The 18,803-nt window shown below is 39.2% G+C and overlaps 1 protein-coding gene and 1 non-coding gene across 3 annotated transcripts in view; both read right to left on the bottom strand.

Annotated features, from left to right (window-relative positions):
- The window catches only part of IARS1 (isoleucyl-tRNA synthetase 1), a 150,244-nt gene that overhangs the window by 96,914 nt on the left and 34,527 nt on the right, over positions 1 to 18,803 (bottom strand). For both annotated transcript variants that reach the window (XM_089523630.1, XM_089523623.1), the window contains exons 2-7: positions 18,280 to 18,359; positions 12,534 to 12,659; positions 11,463 to 11,619; positions 10,533 to 10,652; positions 7,081 to 7,163; positions 1,429 to 1,546 (exon numbers count right to left, since the gene is read on the bottom strand). In XM_089523630.1, coding sequence (XP_089379756.1) covers positions 1,429 to 1,546; positions 7,081 to 7,163; positions 10,533 to 10,652; positions 11,463 to 11,619; positions 12,534 to 12,652 — 597 coding nt within the window. In that variant the 5' untranslated portion in view covers positions 12,653 to 12,659; positions 18,280 to 18,359. The remainder of the gene's footprint in view (positions 1 to 1,428; positions 1,547 to 7,080; positions 7,164 to 10,532; positions 10,653 to 11,462; positions 11,620 to 12,533; positions 12,660 to 18,279; positions 18,360 to 18,803) is intronic.
- LOC149321523 (small nucleolar RNA SNORA84) lies at positions 13,876 to 14,008 on the bottom strand. The gene has a single exon (XR_016279630.1). It is a non-coding gene; the product is annotated as a small nucleolar RNA SNORA84 (small nucleolar RNA).

The following is an 18,803-nucleotide window of genomic DNA, read 5'->3' on the forward strand; positions in this document are numbered from 1 at the left end:
CAAAGCATTGGAGTTCACCTTTAAAGGCCTGAACAGCTGCAGCCTAGAGTATGATGGCCTGCCTAATAAAGTAGTCAGAAGGCTACAGGAGAGAGAAAGCATTCTGTGTTGGCCCCTTTGTAAACTCCCCTTCCCAGCAGACACAGGGCCTCAACAGATCAGCATAAAGAGCCAGCGTATGGAGCAGAGTAGAGGCATAGCGTCCGCACACCGGCCACCCGGACACCACACCCACATTGTCCGCCTGACCAGACGGCGAGCAGCATCACTCTGTGTCTTTGGCGTAGTGCTTACATGCAGCTAAGGTACCCTTTCCGCTTTTTTCGACTCCTTTTTGCGCCATGGAAGTGCCAGATTGGGACCACAGCGTGTAGTTGCCGCAGCCTAAATCAGTCGTCAAAACAGGCAGTTGCAGACCACCCCTTAGAGGCGGTTTGTTCAGCCCTTCACATGGTACCCACACAGTTTATATTTTAGACACTAGTCAAAGACATTTATCATCTGTTTTGGATGCTTCTAGATTTATATTAAAATTATCTCCATGAATTAATATTATTCAGCAATTAAGCTGCCCATGAAAAGCAGGAGCTAAGACTTAAGATCCCAAGGTCCCACATTAAAGATTCATGGGTAAAAAGTAGTACCTTCACATTATTATACAATAATAATAATAAAATTTTATTTATATACCACTTTTCCAAGGATCAAAGCAGTTTACATAGAGTTTAAAACCAATTACAAAATACATCATAAAATAGATAAAACCAAGAGCACTAAATACAATATACAATCTAAAATCAATCAATCAATCAATCAATAGGGTGAGGTAGAGAGTCAATGGGCTCAGAGTACACCACTTCATTTTCCAGGGATGAAGGCTTTACAGAAGAGGAAGGTTTTAAGCCTCTTTTTAAATGTTTCCAGGGGGTGATAAGACGGAGCTCGTCAGGAAGACTATTCCAGATTTGTGGGGCCGCTACTGAGAAGGCCATCTGGGAAGTAATAACATATTTAGAAGGTGGAATTTCCAAGAATTTCTTCCCGGTTGTTCTGAGTATGCGGGGCGGATTATATGGGGAGATGCGGTCCCTCAAGTAACTCGGGCCCACGCCATGTAGGGCTTTATAGGTAATAACCAACACCTTGTATTGTGCTCGAAAGCGAATAGGCAGCCAGTGCAGATCTTTCAGAATAGGTGTTATGTATTTATTTTAAGATTTTCCACACAAACCTTAGCCAATGGTTCCAAGGGTGGTTCACAATAAAAATGTGACAATGAAATATACAATATAAAGAATTAAGTAAGAATGTTCTTAGATATATATATTGATAGAGCCTGCACTCCATCCTCAGAACCCACTTAATATTTCCATAGTCATGTGCAATTCAGTAGCTACCTAAGATTATTGAATATACCAGGCTACATACCTTATAATTCTGATGTGACTCGAAGTTAGAAAGGGGTGTGTTACACGCAGTTGAGAAAGGCATGACTTTAACTCCTCGGTATACCAATCCTTTGTCATACAGTTGTTTGAAAACCCACCTGAAGAAAAAATCAAACAAAAATACCATTTGAGTATTCAAACAGAACAGGGTAGTTTTACTAAAACCTGAATTCTGTGATGGAGAAATTCATTAACCACTTGTAGAAAATAAACCCATAATCTCTGCTACAAATTAGTTTCTTCCTGCTGGGTTCGTTGCCAATATTTTTTATAAAATTACATTTGGCCCAAAATCTTGACAGAGAGCAATTATGCTAGAATTAGATACAAGGGATAATTAAACGTCTGGTTAGTCATCTTCCATTGCTATAATGTCTGAGGGAGTTCCAAACATTATTCAGTATGGATGTTGAAGTACTTGGAGAGAGTCTTTCCCAAATTTCTTGCAACAGAAAGTTCCCTAGATTGGGGGGCAACTCAAGACAATCAGTAACTTGAGCCACTCTCACACACAAGCCTGGTGTTAATTCATCATTCATTCCGGCCGTTTCTGTGGCTTTGTCATGAACCCGTTGAGCTATAGTGACTGCAATTTGATGGCCAATATCCAGTGATGTATTTCTGGTGAGCTGTAAATCCTGACCATGACATATACAGGCTACATCAACCTTTTCCTATTCTACCAGCTCTTTTGGTGAACCAAAATTACCACCAAAAACTGACTTGCCCATTTTAATTCACAACTCTATCTGAGACTTGGAACATATGGTACATATCATAAACTTAGTACAAAACACTGTTGCTGCTTCTCTATCCAAAACTCAACTCTGATCTTTTCTTTGGTGTCTTTCTCTACCTTTTCTCACAAAATTTTCTTGTATCACTCTTTCTTAGTGCTGCTCTTTCTAAGCAGCAGTACAAAAATGGAGTAGGCAGCCTACCATATTTTCTTAAAATAAAAAGTGCTGTCTTAAGAAGATATCCTTAGATGAATCAATAAGATGTTACCTGAGCATTCACTGCTCATTATTAAATTGTCTTAAGTGAAAGAGGGAAGGAAACCAAGGTGTGATTTCCTCCTAAATTCAGACAGCAGTTTAGAGGAAGGATTTTCACAAAAGATCACACCAGAAAAAAAGGTTATTCCCTGCTCCACACCTGATGCAATTATAATAATCAGCAAAATACACATTCAAACCCCCTGCTTGTTAAAATACATTTAACAGACAACAAGTAAGGCTGTAGGAGCATAGAACAACATGTTCTCCTTGCTATAAGATAACTATTGATTTTGCCAAAGCTAGGTTTCTACATCCTAAACATTAGAAGTGGTATGCTCCTACACATATTTATGACATATGAAGTATTTTATTTAATGGCTGTTTTCCAAACAGGAAAACGTTTTACTAGTGGGGGGGGATGCTCAAATACCATGAAAATACAGATATAAATATATATATATAGCACAAGACTCATAGGCTTCACTACCAAATAACTAAAACTGCTAAGCCAAATTCGAGTCAACACTTCCCTCTTGTGGAACCTTCTGCAAGTGCGGGGATAGTATCTTTCTTCCTGCAAGCGTTTTTTACGCATTTACATCTCACAATTATTTGCAGCAATATTCAAATAAGTTCACCTTTCAGACTACTATTAAAAATGCTTGTTTGCTAAGAAAATAAATGTAAATATACATAAATAATTAGCCTGCATATGACCAGACACATCTCAAAATATAGCAGTTGCTCATGTTTACCTGTGCTGCTAAGGTTAAAATAGGAATCACTGGGTTAAATTCAAAGCTGTGTTAGGCCAGTGTTAGGGCTCTCTTTTTCACAAGCCTACAGCATTCCAGGTCACTGAAAAACCTGTTCTTGAAGGCTTGCCAGTCCTTTGGAGTATGAGGGCTTGAAGAGGACAGAGACCCACTACCTGGCAATTCTGATGATGAATGCAGCTATTGCCAACTTAAGTGTTCCACTGCACGCCACCTATTTTGTGAGTGCCTATCAATGCTTTCCAAAAGATCAGACTGGATATACAATCCAATAAGTCTTCTTTAGCATTTCTCTTCTATGAAGGGACAAAGTCTAGAAATACACCTCCAACTGGTTTTTTGTGGGTTTTTCGGTTTCCTCCAATTACTTCACTCTGGTAGATTTCCAGCAGATTTTTAAGAGAGAGAGTGAGTGTGTGTGTGTGTGTGTGTGTGTGTGTGTGTGTGTGTAGCCTAAGTAGAAACAATTCTTTCAACAGCAATAGAAGAGGAAAAAATAAACCAGGGAAAGACCTCAGAAAACCTAAATAAATAAATAAATAAATAAAAATTTTATTTATATACCGCCCTTCCTCAGATCAGGGCGGTTTACATCATTTTTAAAACATCATACAGCATTAAAAACATTACAATGAAAACAAAAAAGCCCCGAGTTAGCGGATCCTCTTGCCAGTGCGGCGGAAGGAGGTCCGTAGGACAACTTAGTTGGGGAATGCGTTGCCAAAAAGGAAGGTCTTCAAATCCTTTTTGAATTGGGCCAGGGAGGTGGCCGAGCGGAGCTCTATGGGCAGCGTGTTCCAAAGGGCCGGGGCGGCGATGGAAAAAGTCTTCCTAGTCGTGGAGACAAGCCTAGCCCCAGGAACCCTAAGTAGTTGCTGCCCAGATGTTCTGAGGGTGCGGGACGGAATATATGGGGAGAGGCGGTCCTTCAGGTATCCTGGGCCCAAGCCATTTAGGGCTTTATAGGTCATTACCAACACATTGGGCTTTGGGCTTTCCACTCCAAAAAGACAAAGATACCTACAGCCAGGAGTCCACCATTTTCAGAAAGCCAAGACTAAAAAGGGTGATCATCAGCCCTTTTCTCTTCTCTACCACTTTTGGCTGCCCTGCAGCTGAAGAAACCCCCCACTTCCATCTGCTGCAGGAACAAAATAAGATGCAAGTAAGCCACTGCTTATTCAAAGTATTCTGGGGATTTTAGATAAACAGCAACCAAGAAAATCCTCCCTCTCTTTCCTGACAAGGCTGGTCGTGCACGACAACAACAACAAAAAAAACACAACCCTTCTCCCAACATTACAATTGGGGAGAGATCAATCGCCTCTAAGGTACCTAAGTTAGGAGGAGGAATACAATTTGTCACACTTTTCAGAAAACAGAAGCACTCATAACAGCAAGCAAGACAAGTGACAGCATGAAAACCTGCCTGCTACAGTAAAATGCAAGTGAACCAAAAAACTTCAAGAAATTATAGAAGCGCATCACAAGATCATTCAAAGTGAGTATGGTTAATATAATTTTACCTAAAAATACACTTCATAGATTGGCTTAGTAAATGAATAAAAATAATTTTAGTATTCAGACTAACTGCAAAACAAATTATTCATTGCCAAGGCATCAGGCCTTTCTTTGAACAGCTGATAAATCATTTATTATTTGATTTCTACCCGGCCCTTTCTTCCACAAACCACTTTAGGCTGCTAACAATTATCTGATAAAACAAACTACACACACAAAAACAATTAAAACAAAAATAAAGGAAGACATAAGAGATTAAAATGCTTTTGAGAATACATCCAGGTCGTGTTTAGAACACTGTTTAGCTCATTTCTTTTTAAAATGTTGCTTTGCCACAGAACCTACTATGGGCTGCCGGTAACAAGTAATGTTTAAAAGTACAATCTGGAGTACTCTTGAGCATACAGGAACAGGTTGTAGTGTTCTTGAGCCTTTGGATTCTAACTCAATTTCCTTTTGGTTTCTTTGGGCTTATTATATGCATTTATTTATTATGTATTTAATTAATTTCCTCTGTTTATACCTAACCCATGAATAAATTGTTGGATCTATCAATAAACTGTAATAAAAATTAAATAGAACATCTATAAGTAACATAAGCCCCAAATACTACTGGAATAAATCATGAATTCCAAAGTACTCTAAAAACTCAATTTATAAATTTATCCTTAAGTTCAGTACTCATAGTTTCAGAATGGGACAAGCAGCAAACCCTACAGCACACTTGTCATTTGCAAGCTGCAACTAAGAACAACTACTAAGTTAATAGCCAAAACACACTGCAACTTTTTCTGATTTAACTAATGTTCCAGAAACTCTGATCCTCTAGGATAGTGATTCCCAAACTTGGGTCACCCACAGGTTTTGGACTTCACCTCCCAGAATTCTAGACAGTTGCCCAATATGGCTGAGTTGAAGTCCCAAAACACTTGGAGGACCAAAGTTTGGGAATCACTGCTCTAGAACCACCTCCCCAACACACCTGCATCTTTTTTTCTTTGGGGAAAGATAGTAGAGGTTCTTGGGAAGCTGCAGCAGAGAAGGGGAAACAATGCATAAAACTGAAAGCTGAATCTTTGAATAGAAGCAAGAACAGGAAGGATGATGTCAAATATTAATAGGTCAAAAGAGTATTCATTGCTTCATTTGTTATAGCGCTATCCCCTATGGATAAAGTAAAGACAGCACCTGAGAAAGTGGTGGGGGAATGAAAGACCAGCAAATATAAGTAGTACGTGGCAGAAGAGTAGAAGACAGCAAGATACGAGTAGAGAACATGGAGTGGATATGCTGTTTTGGAACACAGAGTAATGGGACTCAAAGGCCAAGCAAGAAACACGATGGCAACAATGCCAGAGGCAAGACTGCAGTATTGTGCAGAGCACAAATATTGGTCAGGTTATACTGGATAGCTTATGGAGGAGTCCCAGTGTGGTCAAAGGGGGGCGGGAAGGAAAATGGGGAAAAATAGTTAGGGAATTTTATAATATATCTCCAAGATAATTCTGGATCAAATGATGGGCCTATGATCCCTCAAGATTATCAGACTCTAAGCTAGAAACAATATCAGTACTGATAAACAATAGATGCATCCATTTTTTTTAAAAAAAGGAATAAATAAAAAGTGCAGCTAGAAAACCACAATGTCCCAAGGCCTAATAACGACTGAAGGAACCATAAAAATAATTTTGACAAGGAAATCACTATTTGAAGAAGATATGATGATTAAAAATGCATGAAACTCCCATTTCCAACAACACTGGGTAGTTTATAGTTGCCAATACCTGTTTGTTATTGTGGTGGTATGCCTTCAAGTAATTTCCAGTGTTTCCGGAATCTTATTATGGGGTTTTCTTAGCAAGATTTATCTCAATGCTGTTTGGGAAGTGGCAACAAATTTCATTCATTATGTTTTCACATAATCAAGGTTGTATGGAAGAGTTAGTATGCATTTTTACAATCAAAAATCATCTCTCAGCCCAGCTTAACAAATATGGTAAAGTATCATCATTTCTCTAGTTTGAGAATGTCTATTTATGTTGTTATATACTTACACCTTCTACAAACCTTTCTTAATGTTACTCCTGTTAAGAATATTATATTATTATATTCTCAATAAAGAAGAAAAAACCAGCTTAGTGTTGGGGTGATTTCTACTGAAGTAAATACTGAATCTTCATATCTGAATGAAGAAATCTGCTGTACTTTAGAGTAACATTTTGTTGCTGAGATATCTAAGTATGTTAAATTGAATGCCCAGTCTGGAAAAACATATTTTGAGAAAAACCATGAACAAATAAATACTCTGATATACGTAAACCAAAATATACTTACCACACCGTCTCCATGAATTCTGGATACAGAGTTTTATAATCATTGTCAAAGTCAATCCACCGTCCAAGTCTTGTAATACTCGTCTGCAAAGAAATTAAATGACACTGAAGTAACAGCTTAAGTAATACTTGTTTGCACAAAGAAGGAAAATTATGTTGTGCTCTGGCAAGCCAATGGAACAAAAAGAATAGAGCTCTGTCTTAAAAAAAATCTGTTTTGATATTATTGGGCTTTGCAAAACGTTGGATTCGTGTGTTGTAGATTATTTACATAAAAACTTTGTATCTTGCAGCCTGATGCCCCTTCTCTTCTACAACTCCAACTAGACCTCATGGGCAAAACAAGAACTTACTCTAACATCAACTCTCATGGCTATGAGGAAAACCTAATAGACTGCAGGTAATGTTAGCAGTCAGATTTTCAGAATCTTGCCAGTCCTTAACCCCAAACCACTAGGGGACATAGCTCATGGTTTGCGGTTAAGAGACTGGAGATACACCTTGCTATCAAAGTCCATTTCCTGAAAACCGCAGCTATGCTGTTCAAGGAAGTCTGGATGCAGGCATCAAAAAACATAATTTCCAATCCTCATGCAAATCAGAATTAATCACTTCTGCAATCTATCATGTTGCATGGGTTACCAAGATGATATAATGTGGGAAATGAACAATGTTTAGCTTATATTCAGGTTACAAATACTGTAAACTTTTAGGTTTGGGAGAGGACCAGAAAGATACCAACACGACTGCTGCTAACTGTTGTTGTTAACTGTGGTCAAGTCAATTTCAACCTATGGCAACCCTAGAATGAGAGACCTCCAAACCACCCCATACAATAGTCTTAATTTAGTTGTTGGTTTTTTGTTGCTGTTGTTGTTTTGCCTTCCAGAGAGTTCAAGGTTGATTTGCTCCATTTTTGTTTTTTAAGCAGTCCATGGTATCCACAGAACTCTCTTCCATCTCCACATCACTCACTCCTGGAACCTTCTTCCCCCGCGAGCAAGAGCCATCACTTCTTTAACCAGCTTCAAAACGGAGTTAAAGACCATCCTGTTCAGGGCAGCGTTCCCAGGCATTGCATAATTGTCACTTGCTATTTGATGTTCTTTTGTCATCTGTTTTACTGAATCATTTCCTGTATTGCTATCTATTTTATATGTATTATCCTACTAGAGAGGCCCCTTCCCCACCACCACTCCCTTTATGTCGTGTCTTTTTAGATTGTAAGCCTGAAGGCAGGGAACCATCCAATTAAAAAGATTGTATGTACAGCGCTGTGTAAATTTACAGCACTTTATAAATAAAGGTTAATAATAATAATAATAATAATAATAACAACAACAACATCAAAAGAACACATTTTCTTCCTATCAGCCTTCTTCACTGTCCAGTTTTCACAACTGGAAATATTATGGCATGGACAAACCTGACTTTGGTATTCAGTAATATACCTTTACACTTGAGGGTCATGTCTAGTTTTTTCAGAACTATCCTTCTAAGTTCCAGTCTTATTACTTGACTCTAGCCTCCTTTTTAATGACTGAGCCAAAGTACAGAAAATCTTTACTTCAATATTTTCATCATCTTTTTTAAAGTTATGTATATTATCTGTCATCATCTTGTTTGTTTTCTTAACATTGAACTGTAAGTCTGCTTTTGTACTTTCTTCAATAGCTGCTCCAAGAGGTTTTCTACTGGTTGCATGGCGTCATTTGTGTATCTTAAACTGCACATGTTCCTTCCCCCAATTTTCACACTTCCTTCAACTGTGTGTAATCCATCTTTACATATGATATGTTCAGCATATAAATTAAACAAATGGGATGATAAAATGCAGCCTTGTCTGACCCACCCATGCACCTCTTACCAACTGGAATTCATTCTTTTTCTCTATATTCTGTTCTCAGGGTGGCCTCTTCTTCCAAGTAAAAGTTTCACATCAAGACAGTCAAATGTGGTGGCACACCCATTTCTTTTTAAAAGAGCCATACTCTTTCATCATCTATTCTAAATAATCATAGGTTTTCCTGTAATTCATAGAAAGCAAGATGATTTTCTTCCAAAAATTTTGGTGCACTCTTTCATCCAACTTATGGGCCCAGACAGACAGGCCAAAATAAAGCTGTTTTGAGTCATTTTGGTGGTATGCTGTTTAAATGCTGCATGCGACCTAAGAGGCTGGAAGCCGTACCAAAGCCTTGCTCTGGTCCCAAAGACTGGAGCACAGCTTTGGCACAGCTTCTCGCTTCTCAAGTTGTGTGTGTCATTTAAACAGCATACCTCCAAAGTGACCCAAAACAGCTTTATTTTGGCCTGTCTGTCCAGGCCCTTATGTTTGCAAGATACTCCATAGTGCCTCTTTTTTTCTAACCCCAGCTTGTACGTCTGGCATTTCTCACTCCATATTTAGTAACAGTATTTGTTGTAAAATTTACAGCATCACTTTGATTGCTCTGCTAACTAGTTATAAAACCAGAACTGTGGTGCTATAATTGCTACTGCACTGGAACTCTCTTCATTCTAAGACACAGACTACAAACATTTGCTCTTTGATGCTAAAGGACCTTCAGAGCAAAAAAGAAAGAAAGTGGAGGAAACATCACTTCTGTATTTATTTTTAACAGTTGGGATCCAAGAATCATACAGTTAGTTATATTAGCTAAAGGTGACCTTGTGTTTATGTTTTTTGAACAGTTGTTTACTTCACAATACTTCTGAAAACAAAGCAGTCTGCGATATAGCATAGGATGAAAGATTTGCTACTCACTAAAAATTATATCAGGTTGTTGTTGTGTGCCTTTGATTCTGACTTATGGCAATCCTAAGAAAAACCTATCACAGGATTTTCTTAGCAAAATTTGTTCAGATGGGGGTTGCCTTGTCTTCCTCTGTGGATGAGAGAGTGCTGCGTGCCCAAGGTCACCCAGTGGGTTTTTATGGCTAAGCAAGGGCATAACAAAGAGTGGTCTTGAGTGATGAGTCACAAGTCATCACTCAATTTTTTTCTGAATAAATCAGAATCTAATTGCTCAATTTAGATTGGCAATTTATACAATGAGTTAAAAGTTTCTTTTTTAAACGCTCAGTTTATTCACCCACATTATTGTATACGGTTCCATTTGTGGTTCAAAAATGAGATATTAGACTTCTTCATCTTCAAATGTGATATTATTTTTATAGCAAGTGCAAACATTTATCAAACATTTCCTAGGTGTGTAGGGCATAGAAAAGGTTGGGAACCACTATCCTAACCAAGGTTCAAACAACTATTGGATCTCAAAACTAGCTTTTTGAATCCCAACAAAAAAGCAATTTCTGTATATGTGCTGCTGGAGTGAGCACAACAACAGTAAAAACCATGCACAGATGAGTTAGAGAAGAAGAGTGAATGCATACTAAGTGATGAAGACATTGTTCTGGAGACTGAGGTTTAAGAAAGTATCTTTCACTTACTTTCCATTCTTGTGAGTATCTCATAACAATCCCTCTGCAATTTTTGTTATATTCTGCAATTCCCATTTTTGCAACATCTTCTGGTCCTTTGATGCCTAAGGCTTTGTCAATTTCATATTCCTGAAAACACACACACAGATCACAAAACAAAACAAAACAAAACCCCAAATGTGTTGTGTGGTCACAAACAGTTTGTAATGGTAACACTTTCAGTTTGATTATTACATTGTTCAGAATAAACAAATTGAATAAACTGTGAGGTGTATCCAACATGGGCTGTCCATGAGCAAAACAGAAATCACCGGCAGAGCAAACTCCTCCCAGGTAATCTCACATCTGCTCCAACAGATCAATGGACCCCTCAGACCAGATTTTGGAGAGTGCAGGGCAAGAGAAGGCAAAGGGACACTCCAATGTATGAGCAGAGATTTGCTTGCCTAATAACTGGATGAAACCCACATTTCACTACATTCAGACCACTAATATTTGGCAAATTCAAAGTAAACAATTCATTAGAAAGTTCAGCTTTCTTTTCAGGTTTACAAAACCAAAACAAGCATTCAAACTCCACAGGTAAACTGCTATCAAAACAAGTCAAAACTCAGCCTTTTTGTCATATAGAAGAGATTCATATGGAGTTTTCTATTAGCACAGCAGAATATCAGGAATCAACAGATAATCAAGAAGACTATATATGCAAAGGGATCTTGTAGCATCTTTCAGACTAACTGAGTGAACATAATAGCATAAACTTTTGCAGACTAGGTGTACTTGCTCAGATCCACCAAAGCTTATGCTGCAACTTCTTTTGTTCAGTTAGTTTCAAAGCTGTGACAGGATCCTCTCACCTATTGATATTCCAGACTAACATGGCTTTATTTCAGAATTCTAACTATATACTAAGAAAATACAAAAAAACATGCAGCATACCACAGGCAAACCATGGCAATCCCAACCAAATCTTCTATCCACATGAAATCCACTCTGGTGAGCAAATCTAGTTACTATGTCTTTAATGGTTCCTGCAAGTATATGTCCATAATGAGGAAGTCCTGTGGCAAATGGAGGCCCATCGTAGAATGTAAACCTATTTAACAAATAAAAAATTAGCAGTGCACGTTTAGAAACAAAAATCTCTCTCTAAGGAGGAAAAAGAAAGAAAAAAATGTTATAATACATTTTTTTTAATGTTATTACTCCATACGCAAAACTAGTAGTCAATAATGTCATAATTATAAAATGGAGGATTGTGCGTGTGTGTGTGTTTAATACAATGGCCGGTTACAGACCGGCACTTTAGTGCGACGAGCACGCACTAGGGTTACAAAAGGGCGGTGCTTCCGCACTGCCCTAACCACTAAACGGCGGCAGCCCTTCCATACGGCCGCCACCATGAGGACGTCACAGCCGCGCCACCTCTAGACGGGGCGGCGCGGACGTGATGTCCTTGCTCCGCGCCAGGGCGCTTAGTGCGCCCTGAACACGGAGCAGGAAGGAGCTCCGTTTCGGAGCTCCTTCCTGGTTTAGTCCGCTGGGCACAGTCTTCAGATGGCTGCGCCCAGCGGACTAAAAGAGAAAGGGGCCGCTTGGCCCCTTCTCTTCTCCCCGCCGCCGCGGGGTGTCCTTGGGGCTTGAAGCCCCAGGGACACCCCTTTTCAGGCTGCGGGGAAGCAGCGTTTTGCTGCTTCCCCGCAGCCAGAAAAGCGACCAATCGGGGCCTCAGCGGCTGCCGCTCTACACACTGAGGCCCCGATACACCGGGGAAAGGGGCGGGTCCAGACCGCCCCAAATGGGCGGTCTATAACCCGCCAATGTGTCATTCCATCAGACATCTTCCTACTCATGTATTATCTTTTTTAATGTTACTCTGAGGGTCAAAACATCACAATTTATTAGCATCAAATATATCGCAAAAACTTTGAGAGAAAATAGTTGTGAATAAAAGCTATTGCTGTTTTACAGGAAAGTCAAAGAAAAAAAACTGGGAATGTATACGCTTACCTTGGCCTGTTTTTGGACTGTTTTAGGCATTCTTGAAAACAATTAAGCTTGTTCCAAATCTGTAATATTTTCTCTTCCTCTTGTGGAAAGTTTATGTTTTCTGCAACTTGTTGGACCATTGTTTCCCTATATGAAACAAGGCAATACATATAAAATTATGACCAACTTTTTTTATAAAGGGCATAAGTTATATTAAAAAATACCTTTTGTAGCACATATGACTTAATACAACAATTTCAATTAGAATGAGTCGGTAGTCAAGGCTTCCAGTTGCTACAACCTAAGGGGCTGTCAGAACAAGCCAAAAGGCCTATGTTCTCCCCAGCCTTACGTCATCCTGTTTAGACGACACAGGCCAAAACCCCAGGGCCAAGGTCAAGCCAGATCCTGGCAGACCAGGCACGGATCTGGTGGATCCAACCCAATCCCAGGATAAACTTCTGTCTCGGGACTATTTGACCCCTGGTTTGCATGCGTGGAGTTTCCAGGAAACTCTGTGGCAAACCCTGGCTGTCTGTATGGCCTCCACTGCTCCTTGCCTTGCCACACCATTGCTCCTACTGAGAAATCCTCCATCACCACATCTGACATAGAAACAGGGCACCCCATTTCTGCATCAGATACAAAAACAGAAGACTTCACTGTAGGAGCAACAGTGCAGCAAAGGAAGGAGCATGCACTGGTAGCAAGTTCAGGGAGGCACAAGGACAGGCATGTGAACCCCCACCTATCCCCACACCAACCCAGGGAGCAACCCAAGTGAGGACCTAGGACAGAATAGCACAGGTTAGCTTGGCCTCTCTAATCAGCCTCTAAGATAGTAAAAATTCCTGCCGCTTACACCAAAATACTTTTCACTGCCAGCATCATCTCTGTAGTTCCCTGTGAGCTACTTACAACACATTTGTACACATGCATTCAGAAATAATATGCATTGTATTCAGTACTCATGCACTGAATACACATTGTATTCAGTACTCATGTACTCAGTTTGCTGTCTTACACATTCCTTAGTTTATTTACTTCTGCAGTCCCATTAAATGAAAAGAATGTGATAGCAGCTTCCTGTAATAAGCAAACGACGTTGCTGAGCTTGAGAGAATAATATTTGTGCCACATGTACACTAGAAAAGTTGGGACAGAGGCAAATAAATGTAAAGCTTTAAGTGCAACCATAGATATGCCTTCATTTACCATTGGCTTGTTGCATTTACTTGGCTTGGGCTACTCCTCAGTGTCTGCATGGTAAGTATTGAGTCATGTTAGAATTTTTCCTTCTTTCAAAAAAACTGAGCATGCTTACCTCCAGAAAAAAAACCACTGTGCATATATAATAGCAGTAATGTGTAACAATGACCGGGCTATGGAGGCTGCTAACATATCAGACTCCATGCGTAAGTCAAAGTATTACTTTTGGCCCATTTCTACAAACTGAAGCACTGCACTGAGATATCAGTGTCCAGTAACCACAGGGCACATAAGCACAACCTTCCTTAAAGCATTACAAAAAGAAGAAGCAATAGCTGTCTCAGAGGGTGTTTAAGAGAACCTTACAGTACACTCCTATACAGGTTTCCTGAAAAATAATTTTTATCTGAACCTACCGGAGGTAGCTAAATGTCTGCTTAAGACCATACTTAGAGAACTGCCCATGCTCAGAAGCTTTCTACTGGGGTGCACAGTAAACAGAAAAAGGCTTTCTCCATTGTGACACCCCAGTTGTACAATGCTCTCCGCAAAGAAGCTTGTATGGCCCAATCTCTAAAGATGTTACAGTGATAAGCTTGGATGTCAATTTATATGCTTGGACCTTTAGTTACAACTGAAGATGATTTTATTGCTGGAGTTTTATTCATTTTAAAAAAAGCATTGCTCCTACTATGTTCTTTATGTTTTTAACTTTAAATCAGTGTTTCCCAAACTCTGGCATTATAGGGGTTTAGGACTTCAGTTCCCAGAATCAGAGACTATTGGTCAAGATGGCTGTTGTTTCTGGGAGCTTAAGTCCTAAACACCAGGAGGACTAAATTAATCTAAAATTTTCAGACTGAGCAAGATTTAAATAGTCAACAAAATAAAAAAATCTCTCTCTCTCTTCCTGATTTATTAACAACCTAATTTTCAGTGGAGGAAAGCAAACTGGGGAAAACAATGACATCCAAAACAGAGTTTGAATTATTTAAATTCTCTTGCACATCACTAATGGATGACTAGATAACTAATAGATAACTAAGCTGTCATCACAGGGGCTGAAAATTCTTATGAATGTACCATATATACTTATAAGTCAACCTCACATATAAGTCGAGGGCAGATTTTGGGGCCCAAATTATGGATTTTGTTATGACACATAGATCAGTCGGGGTAAAACTTAGGGGTATGTCAAAAAAGTATGCAAAAACAAAGAAAATAAAATGGTAACTATGGGCCCAAACAAACAGGCCAAAATAAAGCTGCTTCAAGTCACTTTGTAGATATGCTGTTTAAATGACACACACATCCTAAGAGGCCAGAAGCTGCATCAAAGCTGTGCTCCAGTCCTTAGGACTGGAGCGTGGCTTTGGCGTGGCTTCCTTCCCCTTAGGACACATGCATCATTTAAAGAGCATACCTCCAAAGTGACTCAAAGCAGCTTCATTTTGGCCTGTCTGTTTGGGTCTTATGTTAGCAGTGATTATAACCTTCAACTTTAATGTGATAACTTTTCCTGATTTTAACCCAGAAAAGCTGACAAACATACACAAATGTCTTATTCAAATCCTTCAAAACCTGATTCCCCATTTCTGGAATAACTGAATAAATGCAGGAACTGTTCTTCAATGACATCATCAGCATGCATGTTATCTTCATTATTGCAATCCACTGAATCATTATCCAATGCTGATTCATCTTCTGTGCCATCAATAGCATTATTAACGCTGAATTTCAAGAACGACTTCTTCACAGTTTCTGACAGAACTGAAGCCTAAGCATCCATTAACCATTTCACTAACAAATCAATGTCTGGTTTCATCAGGTTCACTCTTTCCATTAACTTTGCTTGAGCAGAACACATCCATTGTTGCCACATATTGCGTAGTCAATCCTTGAAAAGCTTGTTGAGAAAAATATGCAATGGCTACAGCATCAATGTTAAGCCACTTGGGATTGCCGTAACATACTTGCCATTTTCTTTCTTTCATTTTCTTTGAGCTGAAATAGAAACTGAATCTAGACAAAGGTGCTTACTATTAAGGGTGCTAATCTAGGGCTGAAACTGTGTCAATCAGTTCTGGAGAGAGTCACGCTCCCACCGAAAGACTATGTTCACAGTTTGGGAATGCTTCTGGATCCATCTCTCCAAATGACAGCTCAGACAGATCCGATGGTGTGGAGTGCCTGTTCTGACATGCCAATTGTGCCCCTTTCTAGAATCGGAGGACCAAACGATGGTAGTGCACACACTGGTACCCTCAAGACTGGACTTATGTAATGCACTTTATATTGGGCTAGCTTTGTACCAAGGCCAGAAACTACAACTGGTTCAGAATATGGCAGCTAGATTGATTAATGGTACATCCAGGAGTAATCACATCACACTGACTCCACTGGCTACTAGGCATCTTCTAGGCATTAAGTGTTGGTTATTACCTTTAAAACCATACAAGGTTTGTGTCCTGGTTACATACAGGATCACCTGCTCATGTACAATCTGCCCAGTACACTCAGGTCCTCTGGGAAATGTTTGCTCCAACCGACCAAGACTAGACTGGCAATGGTTTCCCAGAGTAGTTTTTCACCTGCTGCCCCCTAACTGTGGAATGACCTGAAAGAGGAGAGATGACAGCTGAAAATGCTGGCTGCTTTTAAAACAGCATTAAAGATATCTCTCTTCCTGCAGGCCTATGTAGTCAATTTTAAATGATGACATTTAATCTATATATGAACTCTTATTAATGTATTTTAATGATTTTATAGTATTGCATTCTGGCTGTAGATCTGTGTATTTTTAATTGTGTTTTAGCATGTTGTGCCCCACCTTGAGGAAAGGTGGGAATGAAATAAAATTTATTATTATTGTTAATACTTCTTGACATCTCGAATGACATGCGCATAGAACATATCTTACATCAATAATAGGTATGATCTTAGTTTTGTACCTAAATACCTACTGCACACATTGTGCAGCCACCATTTAGTGCCCTCCTCATCCATCCAGACTTAAGAGGAACACAAACAGTTACACCTGCAGGAAATGTAAATTATTTGGCATTGTTTTTCTTTTAAATATTATCACTAGATGCAACTTTGTGCCATCTGCCAGACAAGATAGGATGACTGTGAAATGGGTCTTCTCATGACTGGCTGTTAGCACAAGAAAGGCAATTTCACCAATGCTTGCTATAGTTCAATTACCAGTCACCAAAAATTATTGAAGTTTCATTAATATTACCATTATTAGCCATATCAATGCCATTCTTTTGTATCTACTTTATAATAAATCTATGGTGCAAAATGACCTTTTCATCTAAGTCTTTTGGCAGCTTCTGCAAGATCTTTGTTCACTAATGAAGGTATAAACCATAGCGGCTCATGAACCTCATACGTCAACCAGCTGATGCTCTGATCTGTGTAAGGCCTTCAGTTTTCGTTTTGCGCCATCCGCAGCGCCTTTATCCAAATGCTAGATTGAGTCACGATGTAGCCATTTTGTCTGCATTTTGTGCCTTTCTTTTCCATTTCATCAAAAGGCACAGGTTTGTTATGTAGCACTTTCTTTGACTTCAGCATTTTTTGTAGTGTAGCTTCTTAAACTTTTCATTGACACCAAATTCTCTTGCAGCTACAGAATTATTGGATTCTTTTGCATATTCAGTAACTTTGGGGGGAGGGTTGACGGAGCAAATCATTGACAAGAAACCATTGACAGACAACCTCCTCCCAGATTGAGTCATGCAGAGGCAAGCCCACACAGCTCAAGGGAGAAGGAAAGACAAAGCCAAGACTGCCGAAACCATCCTAGAGTGAGCCTCAAGTCGATCCATTTGATGATCCACATCTTCAACTCCCCTCCCAACAGCCTGATTTGGGCCGTGAGGAGGTCAAGGAGCAACCCAGAAAACTCCTCTCAGTTTAAGGAGGGCTCTTGGACTTTTTAAGCCTCATCCTTCCTTCTCCCCCTGAGCTGGACAGGCCAGCCTCGACTCCTATGAAACCGACATTGACCTATGGATAAGTCAGCACAAATTTTTAAGGTTAATTAAGGTTACATTTCTCAGCTTATAGGCAAGTATATATGGTACATTTTAGATATATGATAGGAAGAGATGATAGGAAGAAATATCTATGTGTTTTATATGATGTCAAAGAAATTTTTAATCATTGATAAATACACTAGCACTAAATAAATACAGTACTAAATTGCTTCTCTTTAATTCCCATAGTCAGCTCATTTATCAGTGAAAAGGGTCTGCGAGATTAAATTGTTTGCAATCCTGTATTCATCCACAAAATTAATGTACAGTGGACCCTTGTTTTACGCTGGGGTTTGGTTCCAAGATCCCCCATGGATAACAAAATCCATGAAAGTCCCATTAAATATAATGACATAGCAAAATGGTGTCCCTTATAAAAATGGAAAAACAAGGTTTGATATTTGAAATGTATACTTTTTCTGAACATGTATGTTTGAATCTGTGTATAAAAAATCCATGTATAAAAAGGACTGACTGTATTTCATTTGATTAATTAATGCTAAATTACTCACAGTTTTTAAGTAGAAAAGAACGTTCAGTGGGAATGATCTCAGTATTAAACTTCCTACTAACAGGAAAGCAAGACTCCAACCTACAAGAAACAAAGATGATATCAAGAAGCATTTGAACATGGAAGTTGTGAAGTTAAATGTTTAGTATAAACTACATCAGCAAACCTGTAACTGAAATAAATTCTTTCAGGTTATAGTAACCCAATTCAAAAGTATTTTTCAAAACAATCTAGGTTGGATGTGCATTCCATGTATAGCCCTGATAACCACAATCAGTGTCACATGGAGGGTGAGAAGCCAAACATGCATACTGTACTCACACACATACATACCTCAGTAGAACAATTACTGGAAGTTGAGAGGAACTCCCTCTTTTCTCACTCCATTGCCACTGATTGTGCCTCAGATTGCTGTCTTTGTACTTGTAACAGTACCAGAATGACTGTTTTACCCCACAACCCAACTTTGAAGGCCACAATGGGATCAGCAGAAGGCCACAGATTGTACAAGCCCACTCTAGGTCC

The sequence above is a fragment of the Sceloporus occidentalis genome, unplaced genomic scaffold (assembly GCF_023333645.1).
Source record: "Sceloporus occidentalis isolate IW3139 unplaced genomic scaffold, rSceOcc1.0.p SCAF_1, whole genome shotgun sequence".
NCBI lineage: Eukaryota > Metazoa > Chordata > Lepidosauria > Squamata > Phrynosomatidae > Sceloporus > Sceloporus occidentalis.